General features: G+C 38.0%; 1 protein-coding gene and 2 pseudogenes across 1 annotated transcript; all 3 read right to left on the bottom strand.

Annotated features, from left to right (window-relative positions):
* Positions 1 to 471: 471 nt before the first annotated feature.
* On the bottom strand, positions 472 to 2,656 carry LOC147533783 (endo-1,4-beta-xylanase 1 pseudogene; annotated as a pseudogene).
* A 610-nt stretch (positions 2,657 to 3,266) lies between these two features.
* LOC147533784 (cytochrome b561 and DOMON domain-containing protein At5g47530 pseudogene) lies at positions 3,267 to 4,469 on the bottom strand (annotated as a pseudogene).
* Positions 4,470 to 9,451: 4,982 nt separating this feature from the next.
* On the bottom strand, positions 9,452 to 14,953 carry LOC147533785 (endo-1,4-beta-xylanase 3-like). The gene is made up of 7 exons (XM_086647384.1): positions 14,138 to 14,953; positions 13,078 to 13,448; positions 12,837 to 12,996; positions 12,342 to 12,694; positions 12,026 to 12,200; positions 11,399 to 11,935; positions 9,452 to 11,035 (listed from the first exon to the last, which is right to left on the bottom strand). The coding sequence occupies exons 1-7, from the start codon at positions 14,696 to 14,698 to the stop codon at positions 9,920 to 9,922; spliced, it is 3,273 nt and encodes a 1,090-aa protein (XP_086503510.1). The 5' UTR covers positions 14,699 to 14,953; the 3' UTR covers positions 9,452 to 9,919.
* Between the last annotated feature and the right edge of the window lie 8,167 nt (positions 14,954 to 23,120).

Genomic DNA, 23,120 nt, shown 5'->3' on the forward strand with positions numbered 1-23,120 from the left:
GAACTTTTAACACAACTTAAAGATTAAGGGTTAGTCACCCAAAATATGTTTGAAGTACACCCCTTTGCACCTCCTACTATACGTGGTTAATAGGACACGAGAAATTTTTTGTTTTTACACACTTTGAATTTTGAAATGGTGTGGAAATTACCTCTATGCTTATTCAAGGGGCTTTAAACAAAAAAAGAAAAGAAAAAGCTTATTCAAGGGCATAAAGTGTACACCTTGGTGTACTTGTATCATTGTTGTAATCACCCACTGCCCCACTTTTTGTTTTTTTTTCCCACATATATAAAACATCACATCTATTTCAAAGGTATGAATAGTTTGAAACACTTATTTGCTTACAACACAAAAGTTATGTATATACATCACCAAGAAGTTCATCCATAGAAAGAGACACATAGTCCATGAATATGACATAATTCCCTAATCTAATTATTCATTTTTTTCACACAAATAAAAGCTTGAGGAGGTCGAATTATAACAACACTACAATACCTTAAACGTTTATGTTTACCGCTTGAGGTGAACTATTGTTATTGACGACGAATTCCGTAGAAATTATCTTCAACTGGGTCACGATTTGAACAGTGTAATTGCCACTAAAACCTCTAAATCTAAACTCTCCTTGATCATCGATATGTCCGTGTGCAGTAGATAACCATTCCTCTTTAAGTTGAAGATACCCCTTACCAGCTTCATTAATACTTCCTTCTGCATCAACCAAGTGTGAATTTTTTCGATGCATAAGTAACTCCCAAAATCCCCACAACATAATTCCTTCCACGGCCGGATGAGCAAAAGCTTCCCGGAGCATAACTTCCAAATCCTCTGCTCTAACATGTTCGTTTTCAGAAGCGACGTCCAATTCCGTGAACCAAATTGGTAGACCAAGAGTCTCTAACTTATCGAGAGCGGAACATACTATAGGCCCTACAGGATAACTTATATGTCCTTGTATCCCTACTCCTCCTACAGGTGCACCTTGATCTTGTAAATCGCGAATATGTTGAATGTACATTTCGGGAGAAGATTTACCATCACATCCATCTTCGACATGAAAATCATTTACGAAAAGGGTAGCTGAAGGATCAATCTGATTTGCAGCTTTGAACATATAAGATTGGATTTCTTTTCCTAGCATGTCTCCGTAGAAAGACCCATGAAGCATCTCGTTATTGACATCGTAGTGTTTGAATTTACCTTCATACCTCGTTGTAAGACTTGTTAGACGATTTTGAATAGCTTCCATCAAATCAATTTTGTCAAGATTTCGAATCCAAGATTGAACATTTGAACGTACTTCACAGAATATGTAATGACCTCTGATATTTATATTGTGATTCTTGCAGAATTCAAGAAGCTCATCAGCATTGTTCCAGTTTAACTCACCTTGTTCTTTTTCTGTCTGATCCCACTTCAATTCGTTCATAAATACAGCCCAGTTAAAGTTCTTTACGAAGAAATCAATGAATTCCTCATCGTCTATGTCTGATCTACTAATGCACGATCCAAGCGGGAAACTGTTTCGTGTTTGTGTTACCTTCACGACTGTACCCGACAAACTAGTGGTGTTTGATCCAGAGAACTTCATTATGACATCTCTTTTACGTATCTGTGGCACCAAAAGGCGGACAATTACAAACTAAAATCAAAAGTGGAACAGCCATATTGTCTTTGATTTTGGCACCAGCAGGCCTACTTGCCCAGTTCCACATAGTAAAAGGTTTTTCCTTGGAATGGGTCCGCTCTAGACCACCCCAGCCCTCTGAGTTCTGACCTAGCAAAACTAGGTGCCAAACCCATACAAAAGGCCTAGCGGCCGCCGATATGCTAGACAAGGTATTACATTATACATCAAATCCGGAAGGTCTTGTGCAGTGATGTGGAACTAAGTGACGTACACATGAAAGTTCTGTTTCTCATCACATGATCACAAAGAATCACTTAGAAATGTTAAGGTCTAATGAAGGAAGAATACCTTGACAGTCTGCATCTTTAAGTGGTTAAATCTGGCCTTCCTGTCAACAGAGAAAATATGAAGTCCAGCTACCATTAAGTCAACTCCTGGAGAAGGACCTTGAAGATAAACCATAAGTTTAGAAGGTTGTTTCTCAATTCTGAAAGAACCTCCAATTTCATGCCACTCATCATCCCTCACTTCAATTTGGCCTCCATTAATCCACTCGTTCTCAACAGCGACAGTAACACTTACATTCTGAGGACTAGTAACGCTCGAACAGATCCTAATCCAAGCTGATACTTGGTAAGTCAAGTAAAGTTTCACTTTATGTGTAATTATATGAGATGGGTCCATCCAAGTTTTTGTGCGATATAACGACCACTTAGACGTACATGAGGCCCAAGTGAATATGTTGCCATCAGAGGAAGTAGAAGTGGAGAACCAGTTCTGATATTCAAAGTACATTCTCCGAGAGGAGACCAGGCGTTTATTCCGTTAATAAGACAACTATTCTTAATTATATTCAAACCAAATATAACATTCTGCAAACATGAAAAATGTTTTATCATATTATAATTATTTAAGGGCAAGATTGGATCTCGACAAATTCTTGCCAAATTATAAATATTGTAGGTACATATCACCAACCTCAAAAGTTGGAGGAGAAGTAAGGAGTTTCTCCAATCCCATGAAAACTATCGACAAGAATGTCAATGCAAAGAGGTGACATTCAAAACAAACTTAAGTATATATTACTTTATTATGAACTTGGCAATTCCTATGAATTTTTCACAATTGTTTTTTCCATTTGGACTCTCAAAGAGTCCTGCTCAATCCCATTACAGCAGTAGTAACATTGTTCCCATGTAACCGGACTGTTGCTGTAACCTCATAGGAAACCTTCATTTGTACCCTTGTAGTGATGTCCTGCTCAATCCCATTTCAGCTATGCATTATTTCCGTTGCTCGAGCAAAGCAATTACCCGACATGGTACTATTTCACCTTCTTCCATGAATTGATTTATGAGAATCGTACAACCTCTGCCTGGCATGGTACTTTATATAAGGAATATCAGCTAGATTGAAGAACACAAAAATACAACATGAATTCCAACATGCTTAAAATACGAGAAGATTTCAATTCAAAAGTTCATCATATTAATCAGTTTATATTCAACTACACTTTTCCATTATCAAAACAGAATGTTTGGAGACATATCAGAGCAATCTAATCCAAAATAATAAAACATAAATTCCGACAGGCTTGTTACATCAAGACTCCAGTAAATAATTGTAAAATCTAGACCATGACATCAACGGTTGATTGCTCAGTGGCAGTCGTGGCGTTCTCCATCTTCCTTTTGATAATCACGGACCAAGAGATAAGTTCTAGAGCAACGGCTATGGCACCCAGGGTAGATATAACTCCGATGTAGATATTCTTCCACTTCTTCTCGGGGTCTAATATGTCAATACCTTTGAAAACGTTCAATACACTCAACACAATCACGACATAACCCGTCAACTGATGATAGGCATTCCAGTAGCATCTGTACTTGTGGTCTGGTTTTGGCCTTAGACGCATTGCAAGGACCTGTAGTGTAGCGAGAGCAAAGAGAACAATGCCGATATACCTATGAGCATCGTATTGAATGCCCGAAGATTTCTTACCCAACACTAGACCAGTTGCCCACCCACCAACACCAACCGCATAAGCAGTAGTCTGACATGCTATGTGCAAGTAAAACCATGCCGGCCCTGTGGACTCGACTCTCTTCAAGTTCCTTGCAATTATTGCACCCAACGGCATTAGTGTTCCCCAACTCACGGCATTCAACACCCCATGTACATTCTTGAGTTTAATTCTTGGACTTGCTCCTCCTTTTGTTGGTTTTGATATGTATCCTGAGAGAAGATTAAGAGAACTAAAAGATAGAACATTGGGTCCTGAAATACGGTGCATCCCAGGAGTTATTCCGTCAAGAAGAGGCCCATCTTGCCATAATTGATTTATAGTTGTAATGTTATCGTCAGGAAGTTGGAATGTTGCAAATATAGTGATCTCGTTGTTGGCGTAGGTTGAAGATATATGATGAACAGGGAAACTGAGAGGTCCCTCTTGGAGTTGGGTTTTGTAACTATTCAATGGGGAAGAGTAGGCATGCATTGAACCATTGGGACCTTGAAAAGCAACAAAAGCTTGGGCTCCAACCATACCAGTTTTAGTAGGATTGATTGCCCATGCAACCCATGTCGAAGAAGTGATGTTTGTGTGTCGATAAGCGATATCAACAATTCCGGTTGACTGGTTGAAATTCCAGTGGATGAAAGAGTTGAGAACAGGAAGATCATGGCAGAAGTTGTAAACACGGGGTGTTTCGTCGGCAAAAGAGAAGTTGGAGCAAGTTTGTTGAAGTAGTTGAGCATAGGATGAAGATGAAAAGAAGAGAAGAATAATGAAAGTGAGAAGGAAAAGAGGTGATTTGAAAGGAGACGAAGACATGTTCATATTGATGGATGGTGGTGGAAGAGTAGAGAGGCAGTAGTCGATCAAGTGGTATTATGGATTCTCAAGTGTAGTGGGGTTGTTCCTCTATTTATATATGTTAAGAAGAGATTTGTTCCTAAACCTAGTTGGATTTCTATTTCCCATCTCTAACCGACAAATAAACTTTCTAATTCTTGGTTTCGATCAAGTTCAGGTAGGATCAAGGAAACAACAAACTTTTTTTTTTTTGTTGAAAACAACAAAGTTAGTTAGTAGTTTCTATATCTAATTAATCCTAATTCGAGTAAAAGAATGACCCAATTGGACATGGTTTAATTCTGTTCTGCCCCCCAAGTTGTTATTAATACGCTGTTTTGACCCCCATATGTGTCTGGAAGTTCAATTTGACCCCCAGGAGCCAAAAAAATTGCCAACTATTTGATTGGCATTTGACGGAAAACTCAAGAATGAGAGTCAACCCTAAACATATTTTTGTTTTCAGGGTGTAATCCTAATATCAGTAAATAATTGGGGAGACAATGTCTAGATAACCTAAATAATCCATGATGAGTATTTGTATCACAAGTTGATTTAACGGAAAAATCGAGAATGAGAGTCAACGACATATATATTTTCATTTTAGGCGTGTAGTCCTAATATCCCTAAATAACTTGAGGTTAATGTCTAAATAACTCTTTTCAAAAAATTATCCCTACCATTCCACATATATTTTTTATCCCTTGTGTCCTTTATCATCTGCAAGATCAAACGGAATAAGTTAGGGTAAAAACAAGTTTTCCCTACAGAGTGAACATAAGTCACTGGATCCCGTCAAGTTTGTGGTCGTCAAAGTCAAAATTAATTGCCAATGAGTTGAGTGGACTTTTTCATGTCAGACTATTCTCACACGTGACATTAGTTGAACCTTATCACATGTCTTTTTCTTTGTTGTGAAAGACGTCGACACATGCTTTTAAAAATTCACTACATGTAGGTCTAACTTTGATACCATGTTGAATTTGTGGTACATCAAACTGATTCATTGGCAATAAATGAAAAGAACTTACACATTATATTCTAGGTTCATTTTCCTATTATGGAGCTATGATCACATCTTGAAGTGTAGATGAAAGAACTCTTAACACTGACTTTAAGGTGCCAACCAAGAAGGGTTAGTCACCCAAAATATGTTTGAAGTACACCCCTTTGCACCTCCTACTATACGTGGTTAATAGGATACGAGAAATTTTGTGTTTTTACGCACTTTGAATTTTGAAACGGTGTGGAAATTACCTCTATGCTTATTCAAGGGGCTTTAAACAAAAAAAAAAAAACTTATTCAAGGGCATAAAGTGTACACCTTGGTGTACTTGTATCATTGTTGTAATCACCCACTGCCCCACTTTTTGTTTTTTTTTCCCCACATATATAAAACATCAAATCTATTTCAAAGGTACGAACAGTTTGAAACACTTATTTGCTTGCAGAGAAAAGTTATGTATAGACATCACCAATGTTAGTTTTCCTTGGTAAGAATTCTTAAGTTTTATTTCAATCAATCTTCTTTATGAATTACAAACTCTATTTATAGGTAGAGTTATCTAAAGAGAAGAGAAACAGTTATTAGTAGTTTGTTAGCTAACTAACTAACTAACTTTATTGTTACAGGTAACTAACTCATAGGAGTGCTTAAACTAAATGAGAAGAAACTTAGTTGAGCTGGGCCTGGATTGCTGCTTGACCTTGACTTGCTGACTTGGACCGAAACCCTAGTCCTCTGACTTGTTGACCAAGGTTGACCATATATAAGATTGTATTTGTAACTACAACCTCATTCCTGATTCTCTCAAACCCTAACTCTCACAGCCCCCCTCAAACTGATGAGGAAGAGGGACGATGAATCATTAGTTTGGATCGAAGCTTTTGAAATAAATCGAAAGCTAACCCTTTGGTAAAGATGTCGGCAAGTTGATCTTGGGTTGGAACATGATGAATAACCACCAAACCCTCAGAAACCAGATCCCTAACATAATGAAAATCCACTTCGATGTGCTTCGTTCTCGCATGGAAAACCGGATTAGAGGCAAGATACTTTGCGCTAATATTATCACAGTAGAGGGTGAATGGTTTTTGCAGAGGAAGGCGAAGCTCAGCCATCAGGTAAGAAATCCAAACCACCTCTGTAGCCATCGTTGATAGTGCTTTATATTCTGCCTCTGTTGAGGACATAGCCACTGTAGCCTGTTTTTTTGAACTCCATGAGATGAGATTCGAACCTAAGAAGACACAGTAGCCAGCAGTGGACTTTCTGGAGTCAGGACAACCTGCCCAGTCCGAGTCTGAATAGGCTACGAGTGTGGTGAGATTACTTGAACTCAAACGAATACCAGAACCCATTGAACCCTTAAGATATCGAAGGATTTTCTTAACCAAGACCATGTGAGTTGAGGTAGGACAATGCATGAACTGTGCAGTATAGTTAACTGCAAAGGAGATATCTGGTCTTGTTAGGGTTAAATATTGTAGACCACCAACCAAACTTCTGTACTCAGTAGGGTTTGTTAGATTATCACCATCATGAAGAGAAACCCTCTGTCCACTAGATACAGGAAGTCTTGAGGGTTTTGATTCCAATAACCCTGCTTTCTTCAAAAGCTGTAATGTGTACTTATTTTGTGTTAGCATTATTGAAGAAGATGAACTGTCATGAGTGACTTCAATTCCCAAAAAATAAGATAACACCCCTAAATCCTTCATCTTGAATTGACTACTTAGAGCAGTAATAAGAGCTGAAATTTGCATAGTTGAGCTCCCTGTCAATATGATATCATCTACATATAGTAGAAGAACCATCATATCTGAATCCTTATGAAGAACAAACATTGAGTGATCTGATTTGCTCTTTTGAAACCCATATGTGTATAAGAATGTAGCAAACTTGTTGAATCAGGCCCTTGGTGCCTGTTTTAAGCCATATAAGGCTTTGTGTAAGTGACAAACATGTGTTTCTTTACCTTGTTGAATAAATCTTGGGGGCTGAATCATATACACAGATTCATCTAAAATGCCATGAAGAAAGGCATTTGATACATCCAATTGCTTTATATGCCATGATTTTGAGATAGCAAGAGAAAGTACCAATCTAATAGTATTGGATTTTACCACAGGACTGAAAGTCTCCTCATAGTCCACTCCCTCTTGTTGATGAAAGCCTTTTGCTACTAGTCTTGCTTTGTATCTTTCTATAGACCCATCACTTTTCTGTTTTAACTTAAACACCCACTTACACCCAAGAATATTCATAGAATCATTGTAAGGTACTAAAGACCAAGTCTCATTAGCTTGTAATGCCATGAATTCTTCATGCATAGCTTTTACCCATTCAGTGTGTTTGGAGGCCTCCTTATAAGTGGTAGGCTCAGTGGGTAACTCCAAAATGGATAAGAAAGCAACATTTAAAGGGTGAGATGATGAAAAGTGGGCAACAAAATCAGATGGCAATTGTTTTTGCTTAATAATGCCATTTCTGCCTCTAGTAGTAACATACTCAGTATTCTGTTGCTGTGTTTGTCTTAATGAGTTTGCTGGTGTGCTAGTACTAGTATTAGAAATGCCCAACTCAGTAGAAACACTAGATGTACCCAAATTTGCTGGTGGATCAGTAGGGATATTAGATGTGCCCAAATTTGGTGAGACAGACTGAGTAGTAACTAAGGAAGGTAGAGGTATTAATATCTGAGACCCAGAAATCTGATCACCACTAGGCATTGAATTAGTGATGTTAGCATAAGGAAAGTTGCTCTCATCAAAAGTGACATGCCTAGACATATATATTCTCTTAGAAACAGGATTATAACACCTGTATCCTTTGTGTTCAGCACTATAGCCTAGAAAAACACATTGGACACTTTTTGGGCTGAGCTTATCCTTTCTAAGTTCCCCAAGATGTGGATAGCAAGCACAGCCAAACACTTTAAGTTGTGTATAATCAGGACACACATGAAATAGGGTTTCAAAGGGAGACAAACCCTCTAAAGTTGGTGTTGGAACCCTATTTATGATGTATACTGCAGTATTGAAAGCATCATACCATAGATGTTTTGGTAAAGAACTATGAAAAGAGATAGTATTACCTAGTTCAGTGATGTGTCTATGCTTTCTTTCTGCCTTGCCATTTTGCTGTGGAGTATAAGGACAAGAGCATCTAAATAAGATGCCATTTGAGTCTAAGAACTTCCTGAAATCCCCATTTTTGAGTTCTGGTGCTCCATCAGATTGGAAATAGACAATTTTTGTCTTAAGTAGATTTTCACTTGTTGCCTTGAAGTGGGTAAAGCACTTAATACTGTCTGATCTCAGTTTCATAGCATAAATCCAACTGTATTTACTGAAATCATCTAGGAAAAGGATATAATACTTAGCTCCATTTGGAGTACAAACAGGGGCTGGACCCCAAATGTCACAATGCACCAAGTAAAGGGGTGTACTAGTGAATGATGATGAAGTATCAAATGGTTGACATTTACTTTTGCCCAATTCACATGATTTACAAAAAATCTTAGTAGTGACAGTAGACATAACTATCTTGTTCTCCTTATGTAATTGTTTAAGTACCCCACTGTGTGAGTGCCCTAGCCTTGCATGCCAAATGTCATAACTAATAGCAGCCTGAGCAATATTAGCATTTTCAGAATGTAACTTGTTTGAGTGAACTTCTATTGGGTATAGGTTGTTTTTAACAGGACCCTCAGCCAAAACTTTCTTTGTCCAAATATCTTTTATATTGTATCCCCAAGGAGAGAATTCCACAGAACATGAATTCTCTTTAGTGAACTTAGAGATAGATAATAGGTTTCTTTTCAAACTAGGAACACATAGAACCTTATTTAAAGTAAAGTCATGAGTAGAAGTTGATAATTGAGAAGTACCAGTACTAGATATAGGTAGAAGCTTACCACTGCCCACCATGACAGACTCTGATACCATGTTAGTTTTCCTTGGTAAGAATTCTTAAGTTTTATTTCAATCAATCTTCTTTATGAATTACAAACTCTATTTATAGGTAGAGTTATCTAAAGAGAAGAGAAACAGTTATTAGTAGTTTGTTAGCTAACTAACTAACTAACTTTATTGTTACAGGTAACTAACTCATAGGAGTGCTTAAAGTAAATGAGAAGAAACTTAGTTGAGCTGGGCCTGGATTGCTGCTTGACCTTGACTTGCTGACTTGGACCGAAACCCTAGTCCTCTGACTTGTTGACCAAGGTTGACCATATATAAGATTGTATTTGTAACTACAACCTCATTCCTGATTCTCTCAAACCCTAACTCTCACAACCAAGAAGTTCATCCATAGAAAGAGACACATAGTCCATGAATATGACATAATTCCCTAATCTAATTATTCATTCTTTTCACACAAATAAAAGCTTGAGGAGGTCGAATTATAACAACACTACAATACCTTAAACGTTTATGTTTACCGCTTGAGGTGAACTATCGTTATTGACGACAAACTCCGTAGAAATTATCTTCAATTGGGTCACGATTTGAACAGTGTAATTGCCACTAAAACCTCTAAATCTAAACTCTCCTTGATCATCGATATGTCCGTGTGCAGTAGATAACCATTCCTCTTTAAGTTGAAGATACCTCTTACCAGCTTCATTAATACTTCCTTCTGCATCAACCAAGTGTGAATTTTTTCGATGCATAAGTAACTCCCAAAATCCCCACAACATAATTCCTTCCACGGCCGGATGAGCGAAAGCTTCCCGGAGCATAACTTCCAAATCCTCTGCTCTAACATGTTCGTTTTCAGAAGCGACGTCCAATTCCGTGAACCAAATTGGTAGACCAAGAGTCTCTAACTTATCGAGAGCGGAACATACTATAGGCCCTACAGGATAACTTATATGTCCTTGTATCCCTACTCCTCCTACAGGTGCACCTTGATCTTGTAAATCGCGAATATGTTGAATGTACTTTTCGGGAGAAGATTTACCATCACATCCATCTTCGACATGAAAATCATTTACGAAAAGGGTAGCTGAAGGATCAATCTGATTTGCAACTTTGAACATATAAGATTGGATTTCTTTTCCTAGCATGTCTTCATAGAAAGACCCATGAAGCATCTCGTTATTGACATCGTAGTGTTTGAATTTACCTTCATACCTCGTTATAAGACTTGTTAGACGATTTTGAATAGCTTCCATCAAATCATTTTTGTCAAGATTTCGAATCCAAGATTGAACATTTGCATGTACTTCCCAGAATATGCAATGACCTCTGACATTTATATTGTGATTCTTGCAGAATTCAAGAAGCTCATCAGCATTGTTCCAGTTTAACTCACCTTGTTCTTTTTCTGTCTGGTCCCACTTCAGTTCATTCATAAATACAGCCCAGTTAAAGTTCTTTACGAAGAAATCAATGAATTCTTCATCGTCTATGTCTGATCTACTAATGCACGATCCAAGCGGGAAACTGTTTCGTGTTTGTGTCACCTTCACGACTGTACCCGACAAACTAGTGGTATTTGATCCAGAGAATTTCATTTTGACATCTCGTTTACGTATCTGTGGCACCAAAAGGCAGACAATTACGAACTAAAACCAAAAGTAGAACAGCCATATTGTCTTTGATTTTGGCACCAGCAGGCCTACTGGCCTAGTTCCACATAGTAAAAGGTTTTTCCTTGGCATGGGTCCGCTCTAGACCACCCCAGCCTTCTGAATTCTGACCTAGCAAAACTAGGTGCCATACCCACACAAAAGGCCTAGCGGCTGATATGCCAGACAAGGTATTATGTTATACATCAAATCTGAAAGTTCTTGTTAAGCGGAGTGGGACTAAGTGCCTTGCACATGAAACTTCTGTTTTTCATCACATGATCACAAAGAATCACATAAAAATATTAAGGTTTGATGAAGGAAAAATACCTTTTCAGTCTGCAACTTTAAGTGGTTAAATCTGGCCTTCCTGTCAACAGCGAAAATATGAAGTCCAGCTACCATTAAGTCAACTCCTGGAGAAGGACCTTGAAGATAAACCATAACTTTAGAAGGTTGTTTCTCAATTCTGAAAGAGCCTCCAATCTCATGCCACTCATCATCCCTCACTTCAATTTGGCCTCCATTAATCCACTCGTTATCAACAGCGACAGTAACACTTACGTTCTGAGGACTAGTAATGCTCGCACCGATCCTAATCCAAGCTGATACTTGGTAAGTCAAGTACAGTTCTACTTTATGTGTAATTATTTGAGACGGGCCCATCCAAGTTTCCGTGCGATTCTTGACATGAATATAACGACCACTTAGACGTACATGAGGTCCAAGTGAATATGTTGCCATCGGAGGAAGTAGAAGTGGAGAACCAGTTCTGATATTCAAAGTACATTCTCCGAGAGGAGACCAGGCATTTATTCCGTTAATAAGACTACTATTCTCAATTATATTCAAACCAAATATAACATTCTGCAAACATGAAATTATCATATTATAAGAATTTAAGAGCAAGATTGAATCGCGACAAATTTTTGCCAAAATATAATACGTATTACCAACCTCAAAAGTTGGAGGAGAAGTAAGGAGCTTCTCCGATCGTTTTACTAGAAAACTATCGACAAGAATGTCAACTCCACGAGGTGGCCCTTCTAAATAAATGAATGCTTTCGAAAAGGAAGCATTCAAAAGGAACTTTCCTTGCAACTCCACCCACTCTTTATCTGATGTCTGCACACTTCGAAATTAACCAACCACATTTGAGACAAGAAAAAAACCCGTATAACTACACGAATATACACTTCCATATGAAAAGGAGTATGAACTCAAGTATGTATTACTTTCTTAAATGGAAATCAGAGAATTGAAATTAACTAACTTGGCAATGCCTATGAATTTTTCACAATGTTTTCCCATTTGGACCCTCAATGTTGCTTCTACATTAGCAGTTGTTACGTTGTTCCCGTATAACCGGACTGTTGCTGTAACCTCATAGGAAACCTTCTTTTGCACCCTTGTAGTGATATCCTGCTCAATCCCATTCCAGCTATGCATTCTTTCCGTTGCTCGAGCAAAGCAATTACCCGACAATGGTATAATTTCACCGTCTTCCATGGACTGATTTATGAGAATCGTACAACCTCTTCCAGACCAATAGTTAGGACCATCTTCAAACCGAGGGTTCAAAATTATAGTATTGTTGACATTCGTGGAGAAATTAGTCCTTTCAGCCTTTTAGATAGAACGACAACAACATATAAATATCAATCGGTAACAATAATTGATAATAGTATGCTACACATGTTTGTCGATTAAAAAAAAGGAGAGGTTTTAATTGAAAGTCTATTAAGCATGACAAGAAAGTACGACTTACCTTAGACTCTTCGATACTGGATAAAGATATCATAACAGAGTCTACGAGAAGGTCTATATTTCGTTTAGGGCCTTCCAAATAAAAAACAACACGCTTAGGTGAAGTTTCTAGAGTAAACGTTCCTTCCAACTTTTCCCACTGCTTTCCTGATGTAAACAAACTAGAAACTTGTTTCGGTTAATTCAATTTATACAACTAGCTAAGCTATCATAATGTAGAAAAGAAGTTAGTTTTCTATTACTCTTCGATAAGCAGATAATCAGGCGATGAATTTCGATATTCTAGTCTAAGTGTTGCTTCAACTTTAGCAGGTTTCTCAAGAACCCCAAAGACTCTAACGAAGGCAATAACTGTATACGTAGAACCAACCGAAACATCTTTTGTTATATCTTGTTCCAAGCCTTGCCAGCGTTTCTTTCTACTGGTAACAACAGCGTAATTCGATCCTGAGTGTGGTGATATTCCATTATAATAATTTGACACATCTGTAACCACAAACCCTTTACCAGAACTGGGGAACCAAGGGTGAAGTCGCTTAGAGAAGTCATGGTTAACGATGATATTTTGGTTTGCCAATGGATGGTTAAGGATGATATCTTGTGTTGAATTACTCTGTTATCAATAAACAAAAATCTTATTACTCATTTCAATCCAAGGGGCCATATAAATACATCACATAGGTGTTGTCTTTGTTTTCTTTATTTGTGAAGATTTGAATCTGAAATTTGAAATGATTGTATATGTAGTTTTAGTTGTTTGGCTTTTTTTTTTTTTTTTCTTTTGTTATCTTAAGATGTTGATTTTATATCCATCGTAGTATATGTTTTCAACTTTTAAAACAAGTCTAAATTTGAAAAGAAGACTTGTTTTAAATTGTGAATTGTAGCTGAAATCTCATCAAATTCAAACTCCGTCTAGAACTAGTTAAGGTTTTAAATATGGTCGTTACAGTTCCATCTCAGGGGACATTTCTTCCAAGAAAACAAATCATGCATGGTACAAACAAGAGTCGTCTCAAATAAGAGAAGACTAAAAAGGTGATGTTTTTCTTTTAGTATTTTACAACAAATAGAATCAAATCAACTCATATGAATTATTGTGATGTGTTAGACATAAAAAAGAAAAAAAAAACTATGAAATCTACTCAAATTAATTCAAACGTGAAAGTAGGATTTGATACTTTGACTTGCAAAAAAAACTGCAAACACTACCTATACCTTCAAATTTAATACTAATATTAAGATAAGGGTAGAATAACTTAAGCATCTCTATGTCCATAGATTTTAGATTTGAAATCTGACCTGTATTGAAGGCACAATATTCCCTGTCAATACATCTCTACCTTCATTAATAAGATCTTCCCCATGGCCCTTGTCATACGGCGATGATGATGATGATGATGATGAAGTTGATGTTGACGACGATGGTGATGATGCTGACGACGATGGTGATGTTGACGATGACGATGATGATGATGATGATGATGATGATGATGATGATGATGTTGATGATGTTGGTGATGGTGATGATGAAGTTGATGGTGATGATGATGATGTTGAAGATGATGATGATGGTAGTGCTGGTAGGGGTGGAGGTCGTGATGATGTTGATGGTGATGATGGTGGTGATGGCGATGATGATGATGATGATGATGTTGTTGATGATGACGATGATGATGTTGATGATGATGTTGATGATGATGTTGATGCACCAAAACCAAAAAATTTGGTTAGGGAAATGCCCTTTTTCCGGGTAGAGCTTTTAACAGCTTTGGAATCAGACTTGGAGTGGTCCTGAGTAGTTTCGATTTCTTTGGAATCAGACTTGGAGTTGTCTTGGGTACTTCTGATTTCATTGCCCATATTCGTTTCCTCAAGTAACCTTCAATTTCGCCCGAATCAGATAAAAGCTGACTTATGACCAAGAAGAGGGTCTTAACTAGATTTCTTTTTCAAAACTTCAACTTCTTCCAAAATTTAACATCTAAATATTTAACAAATTTTACTCCTTCACCATTTGCCAAATTGCTTGAATATTAGACAATAAATTGAATAGGGATATATTTTTGCACAATCATTTTATTAGTCACTGGACTTAAAATAAGTGCTTAATTAGTCAACACATTTGGCATGCACTATTGGATTAATAAACTCTTGAGGAAGTTGCACATGCATAATGCATAAAGATTATAAATTTTGGGTTTTTAGTCCAAAAATATACCCCTAAACACACATTTAGTCCACCCTAATATTAATATAGGATTTTAATCCAAAATAATAATTATAATGGATATTTAGTCCAACTTAGTTAAAGTATGTTTATATGTCAAGGTTACAGTGTTTTTCAGTTTATCGATTCTTGTTTTGTTTCATAAATTACCTGTTATTTATTGTTAAAGTTTCATACTTTATTTCATTTTTTTTTTATATGTGTCATACATAACACATTATGTATCAACAATGTTTTTTCAAAACGAAAAAGGACTAAAAACCCATTTTCTGAGAAGATTGGACCTTAAACCCTTTTTGAACTTTATTTTGGACTTAAAGCCCATGGACCCTAAAGATTAGCATTTTACAAGACTATGGACATTTTCCAACACTTAACGTTGATATTTTATAAATTTTTGTTAACTCTTATAGATCTACAGATCTATTGTTGATTTTAACCAAAATAATATATTTATTTGTACTAAATAGATAAACAATATTCTCATAAAAAAAAATAGATAAACAATGATATATAATTATTATATACTACAAAAAGTAAGGGTTAATTTTGTTTTGGTCCCAAAATTTGTGACGAACTCACTATTTTGGTCCCTATAAATGTCTGAGAGCTCATAAACATTTCCCGGTCAATTGTTACGTCAAAATGTTCTGACCCGTATTTTTCTATTCCCAAACTAGCCTCTACCCAAATCAACTCTATCCCACCCTGTCAAGTCAAGGCGACTAACAATTACTTGAGCCCTGCTACTCTCGAGACATTTCTTCTTCTGTTAAACGTTAAATCCCATTCTTTTTTCTTTTTCGTAGTCTTCTTTTGTTCAGTTTAAACGATTCTTCTTGTCTATTTCTATCAACCGACGCCGCTTCTCCTTCCTCTATAACCGGATTAAGCTTTTTGTGAAGAGGTAAATCACCTCTTGATAATAGAAGATTATAATTAACTGAACACAGAGAGAGAGAGAGAGAGAAATCGTGTGGGAGAGAGAGAGAGAGAGAGAGAAATCGTGTGGGAGAGAGAGAGAGAGATGGGAGAAAGAATTCTCTGTGTGTTTATTCATCTAGTTTACATGAGTATTTATAGGTTTACATGTAGGTTACATATAGAAGTAAATCTAGGAAACATGGAAACTTCCTTTAACAAGTTATTACATAAAATAACAATTAATAGTTAGGAAACTATTAATAATTAGGAAACCCTAATTATAGCCGGTTGGGCTTCCTCTTGCTAGTCGGCCGGTCATCCCATGATGTTGGTGGGCTTGTGTATTCTTGGGCCTGGTGATATACCTTAACACTCCCCCTCAAGTTGGAGCAGAAAGGGACGTGATGCCCAACTTGCCAATAATATGTTTGAACGCATCTGCTCCAAGTGGCTTCGTGAAAATATCCGATAGTTGCTCAGAAGTAGGTGTAAAACGGGGAGCAATGACGTTGGCTTTAATCTTTTCCCGAACGAAGTGACAATCAATCTCAATATGCTTTGTACGTTCATGAAAAACTGGGTTATCAGCTATGTGGAGTGTTGCTTTATTATCACAATAAACTGACATAGGAGAAGAGTGGTCGATACCAAGATCGCGAAGTAAATATTTCAACCATTGAAGTTCACTAGTTAAATGTGCTAGGGCACGATATTCTGCTTCAGCAGAAGACTTAGCAATGGTAGGTTGTTTTTTAGATTTCCAGGAGAGTGGGCTAGAACCCAACATAGTGAAATATCTCGTTGTAGAACGACGGGTGGACGGACAGCCAGCCCAGTCCGAGTCACAATATCCAGATATGTGTAAAGAACTGGTGGAAGATAGGAGTAGACCATGACCAATAGATCCTTTGAGATATCGTAGAACACGATGAGCAGCATCGAGATGAGTGGTGCTAGGTTTTTGAAGAAATTGACTAAGATTATTCACTGCATAACTGATGTCAGGTCGGGTGACAGTGAGATAGAGGAGGCGACCAATCAGTCGTCTGTAGATGGTGGGATCCGGAAGAGGGTCACCATCAGAAGGACTTAGACGAAGTTTCTGTTCCATTGGAAATGGAGAGGGACGACAGGCAGAAAGACCTGAATCTGTAATAATGTCAAGGGCATATTTGCGCTGACACAAGAAGATGCCTTGAGAGGAGCGAGAGACCTCGATTCCTAGAAAGTATTTAAGAGGACCTAAATCTTTGAGAGAAAAGGTGGTGTGAAGAAAAGATTTTAGTTGAGAGATGGCGATTTCGTCATTTCCAGTAATAACGATGTCATCTACATAAACTAATACGTAGAGATGGACAGATTCTGTGCAGAGAGAAAATAACGAATAGTCGGAAAGGGACTGTGTGAAGCCTTTTTTGATAAGGATTGAAGAGAATTTAGAGAACCATTGACGGAAGGCCTGTTTTAGGCCATATAGAGACTTTTGTAAACGACAAACTTTAGACTCCCCCTGTTTAGAAAAACCGGGAGGTAGTTTCATGAAGACCTCTTCATCGAGGTCGCCTTGGAGAAAGGCATTGTTGACATCTAATTGATGTAGGGGCCATTTTTTAACAGCTGCAATGGATAGTAGGACGCGAACTGTAACTAATTTGGCGACAGGAGCAAAGGTGTCATGGAAATCAAGGCCCTCTATTTGAGTATATCCCTTTGCGACAAGACGAGCTTTGTAACGTTCAATAGAGCCATCAGCTTTGAATTTGATTTTGTAAACCCATTTACAACTAATTTCCCTTTTTCCGGAAGGGAGGTCTGTAATGGTCCATGTTTGATTAGCCTCTAAGGCTGCAATTTCTTTTTCCATTGCCTCACGCCAGTGAGGGGATTTGACCGCCTGAGAGAATGAAGTAGGCTCAACTGTAAAGATTACAGAGTTAAGGAAAACCTGGTGAGAGGCTGAAAATTGATTAAAGTGAAGATAGTTAGTGAGTGGATAAGTAACAATAGAAGAAGGATAGGAGTGACAAACATAATCGTCTAGGTGCGCCGGGGGACGACGGAGGCGTGAAGGCCGAAGGGAATGAGGTGGAGATGACGGTGCCTCTAGAGGTAGGGACGATGGTGCCTCTAGAGGGACCAGCCGGTCATCGAAAGATGGTGGGCTTGATGACCGAGACCGAGGAGTCCCGGGAGTGCTCGTAGGGCGAGAAGGAGAGGGCGGATCGGGAGTGCCGGAAAGGGCATGAGTTGAATCATTGATCCTAGTTGGTGTGCCTATAGGTAGACCGGTTGAGTCCGAAGGAGAAGAAGGAGGAAAGATGAATGAGCCATCATCCGGAATGGAGATCATCGGATGTGTGTGAACCAAAGAAGGGACCCGACCGGTAGTGATCATGGGAAATTTGTTTTCATGGAAGACAACATCACGAGAAGTGATGATTTTTCGAGAATTGAGATAAAAAACGCGATAACCTTTTTGACTGTTGGGGTAACCAACGAAAATACCCGAAGAAGCACGGGAATCGAATTTGGTTTTGACCAATGGTCGTCTAGTAAAACATAGACAACCGAAAACCAGAAGATGATCAAATGTGGGAGGAGATCCCAATAACTTTTCATGAGGAGAAAGACCTTTTAAAGTGGGTGTAGGCAATTTATTAATGAGGTAAACTGCCGTGAGAACACACTCACCCCAAAAGGAAAGTGGAAGATGAGCCTGAAGGCGAAGAGAACGTCCCACCTCTAGAATGTGTCGATGTTTTCTCTCGACGATTCCATTTTGTTGTGGAGTATGAGGACAACTAGTCTGATGGAGAATTCCCTTTTTGCGGAACCATGATTGGATGTCATTGTTCATAAATTCGGTACCATTGTCTGAGCGAATGGTTTGAATTTTGGGAAATGGGATCGTTCCTTATCCGGATTTGAATTGAGAGATGGACGAATTGAATTGAGTAGATATATAATTGGAAAAATTCTTGATTAGTCTAAAGGTGTCGGATTTGTGGGACATTAAAAATATCCAAGTACAACGAGTAAAGTCGTCTACTAAAGTGAGAAAATAACGACAGCCGGAATGAGAGGGGACAGAGAATGGTCCCCATAAATCGGCATGAACGAGTTCAAAAGAACGAGAAGTCGATGTATGACTTAAAGGAAAAGGTAAACGTGTAAATTTGGACAAAGGACAAATTTCGCACGGAATTTTATTAAAAGAAATTAACTTCATACATGGAGTTTTGGAAACTAAATACTTAAAAGAAGTAAAAGAGGGATGTCCTAGGCGCCAATGCCATATATCGGAAACATCTTTATTGATACTAGTATTAGGAACTGAAAACGAACAAATCTTAAGGTCCGTGCGAAGAAAATAAAGGTCATCATCGAGATCACCAAGTCCAATCGTCGCCTTCGTCAATTTGTCCTTAAAGACACAAGAACTAGAATCGAATGTTACCAAACATCGAAGAGAAGTAGTGATTTGAGAAACAGAAATTAAATTGATTTTAAATTCTGGAATGTGTAAAACATTATGAAGTAAAAATTGTTTATTGAAAACAATCGTTCCAATATGATGAACTTTAATGCGTGAACCATCCAGAAGACGGACAAAGTAATTAGATGGGGCATTATTATAATAGGAGAAGCGAGATAAGTGACAACAAATATGTTTGGCAGCGCCGGAATCGATAACCCAAGGGGAGGATGAAAAAGAAATACCTGAGAGATTAATTTCCGAACCCGTGAGATGAATTCCAGGTTCGGTTTGACTAGGTGCTGATCGGTGGGTGCCTACAGAATTTTGGTGCCGATCGAGCATGGACAGCAGCCCACGGTGCTGTTCATTGGTGAGGTTGGTGGCTAGAGGCACACCCGTGTTCAGCTCGGCATCGGCAGGGGCAGTCACGGTGGCTGCCACCGAACCGGTTGGTCGGTTTTGCCGTGGGCGAGGTTGCTGGCCTTGTCGGTTCGGGTATCCATGGAGTTGGAAGCAGGTAGCCCGTACATGACCGTGTTGTTGACAATAATCGCAAAACGGACGTGGTCGCTTAGGACGTTGACCGGTTGATTTGTCCATGCGAGGTAGTCGTTGGTCATTGTAGGTGGCAACAGCGGCGGCTCCCGGTGGAGTTGAAGTGGCGGCCATGATGTTTTGTTGGATCTCTTCTTGCTTAACAAGAGAATAAATTTTCAAGATCGAAGGAAAAGGATCCATTAACAAAACTTGACTTCGAATAGCCGAAAATCTATCATGTAGTCCTTGAAGGAATTCCATGGCGCGTTCATGATTGGTACGATCAAGTAATGATTTTCCTTGACCACAAATACATGGATCGACCACCATGAGAGATTGTAACTCATCTTGGAGAGTTTTGAGTTTAGTAAAATAGGAAGATACATCATGTCCTTGTTTGAAGGAAGAAATTGTCCGTTTTAATTGATAGATTTTGGGAGCATTGGTTTGGAAGAACCTTTCATAAAGATTACGCCAAATATCGGCGGCACTTTCATCATATAAAATAGAAGAACGAATATCCGGAGCAATAGAGTTGAAAATCCAACTACTAACGAGATCATTACACCTTCCCCATGAGTGTAATTGAGTTGGAGAAGTGGGTTTGGGAATAGAACCATCTACAAACCCGAATTTATCTTTAGCTCGAAGAGCCGTCTTCATGGCTCTTGACCAAGAGGCATAATTATCTCCGGATAATAATGGAGTGATGAGAATAGTAGTTGGTGAATCATAGTGATGAACATCAAACACCGGATTAGGTGGAGAGTTTGGAGTATAGTCTCCAGAATCGATATCAGTAGTAGTCATGATAGAAGATATTGATTTTCAAAAAAAAAAATTGGCTCTTATACCATGTGAAGAGGTAAATCACCTCTTGATAATAGAAGATTATAATTAACTGAACACAGAGAGAGAGAGAGAGAGAGAGAGAGAGAGAGAGAGAGAGAGAGAGAGAGAGAGAGAGAAATCGTGTGGGAGAGAGAGAGAGAGATGGGAGAAAGAATTCTCTGTGTATTTATTCATCTAGTTTACATGAGTATTTATAGGTTTACATGTAGGTTACATATAGAAGTAAATCTAGGAAACATGGAAACTTCCTTTAACAAGTTATTACATAAAATAACAATTAATAGTTAGGAAACTATTAATAATTAGGAAACCCTAATTATAGCCGGTTGGGCTTGCTCTTGCTAGTCGGCCGGTCATCCCATGATGTTGGTGGGCTTGTGTATTCTTGGGCCTGGTGATATACCTTAACACTTTTCTTCTCTAAGTCGGTCCAACCGACGCAACCAATTCTATCAGTTTTTCTTTTTTCCTTGTTCATTCAATCGATGCAAGTTGGTTTGAACATTTATGTTGTTAATAAGACTACTGTTCTCAACCATATTCAAACCAAATATAACATTTTGTAGACATGAAAAACGTTTTATCAGATTATAAGAATTTAAGGCCTTAAGGGCAAGATTGGATCTCGACAAATTCTTGCAAATTATAAATAAGGAAATGCTAAAATCACAAAGTGATGCAACTGACAAAATAACATTAGAATTTTATGCTAAGTGGGACTGTGACAAGTCAGGGATTGGGTGACTTAGAGGGAGATTTTCTATTTTTAGTAGTTTCCGAATTCAATATTTTCTTAGTTTAGTAGTTTCAGAATATTGGTTGTTTTACAGAAGATTTCCTAGTTTTTAGCAGTTTCCCAATTTTAGTTATTTTCTTAGTTTTTAGCAGTGTCTAGATTCTTGATATTTTGGAGTTTTAGTAATTTTAGATTTCTATTATTTTAGCGTTTGAAGCCTATAAATAGGTCTTTCATGTTCATTGTTAAGGGAGCTTAGTTTATTGAATAAAATTTTGTTTGATTTAATCAATCATAGAGAAGCGATCTCTATACTTTTTATCTCTTGCCTACTACGCGCTGCATCAGTTGGTATCAGAGCTTGCGTCGATCTTTAACAATGCCACCGAGAAGACAACCTGCTAGAGGTAGGGAGAATCACATGAATATTGTTAATGAAAAAGCTGAAACTATAAATCAACGATTAGACGATGTTGACGAATGGCGGCAACAGATGACTCGAATGATGGAAGAATGTACGCATCGGTTAGATGCTTTCATTGTTCATCAAAGGAAACCGACTTCACCAAATCGTGACTCAGTACTGTGGTGGTGGTGGTGAAAGTATGGTGGTGGCGGTGAAGGTACGGTGGCGGTGAAGGTACGGTGGTGGTGAAGGTACTGTGGTGGTGGTGGAAATACGAGGTGGTTGTTGTCGATGTGTGGTGGTGTATGGTGGTGGTGGTACGAAGGTGGTGGTTAAGGTGTGGCGGTGGTAGTTGAGGTAGGGTGGTGGGGGAGGTGCAATGCTTGTTGTGGTGGTGGTGGGGGTAGAATGGTATGGTAGAAGTTTAGTTGTGGTAGTGGAGCGGAGATACACAAAAAAAATTTCATCAAAGTGAAATTCATGCATGTATCAAAAAAAGTTACTTTACTTTGAAGTCAAAACCTAAAAATTTTAACTTTAAAAGAAAATCAAATTTTAACTTAAATGAAGTCGACAATTTTTTGCGTACCAAACTAACTTTTTGACTTTTCTACTTAAATAAGCAAAAAAGTAACTTATTTTAGTGTTGCCAAACGACACCTTAATCTCATAGAAGTACCAGATGATTCAATTCATAATTTGAAGTATATTGAGTTCAAAATCTTAGTGATGGACATATTCATCGAATTTCTTCTCTTTAATGTGTTATGCCACTTCCGTTTTAAACATGAAGCACCCAATTTTGACTTAACTTGATATAAGGAATATCAGCTAGATTGAAAAAACAAAAGTACAAGAAGCTTTCAGTTCAAATGTTTAGTATATTTTGTTTAAACTTTAAAATTCAATTACACGTTTCATTTATCCAAAAAAACAATGTTTGGAGACATATCAGAGCAATCTAATCCAGAATAATAAAACATGAATTCCAACAGGCTTGTTACATCAAGACTCCAGTAAATAATTGTAAAATCTAGACCATGACATCAGGGGTTGGTAGCTCAGTGGCAGTCGTGGCGCTCTCGTTCTTCTTTTTGATAATTACGGACCAAGAGATAAGTT

Source organism: Eschscholzia californica, unplaced genomic scaffold, assembly GCF_041429995.1.
Source record: "Eschscholzia californica isolate CP2 unplaced genomic scaffold, dmEscCali1.0.p SCAF_6, whole genome shotgun sequence".
In the NCBI taxonomy this organism is placed as follows: domain Eukaryota; kingdom Viridiplantae; phylum Streptophyta; class Magnoliopsida; order Ranunculales; family Papaveraceae; genus Eschscholzia; species Eschscholzia californica.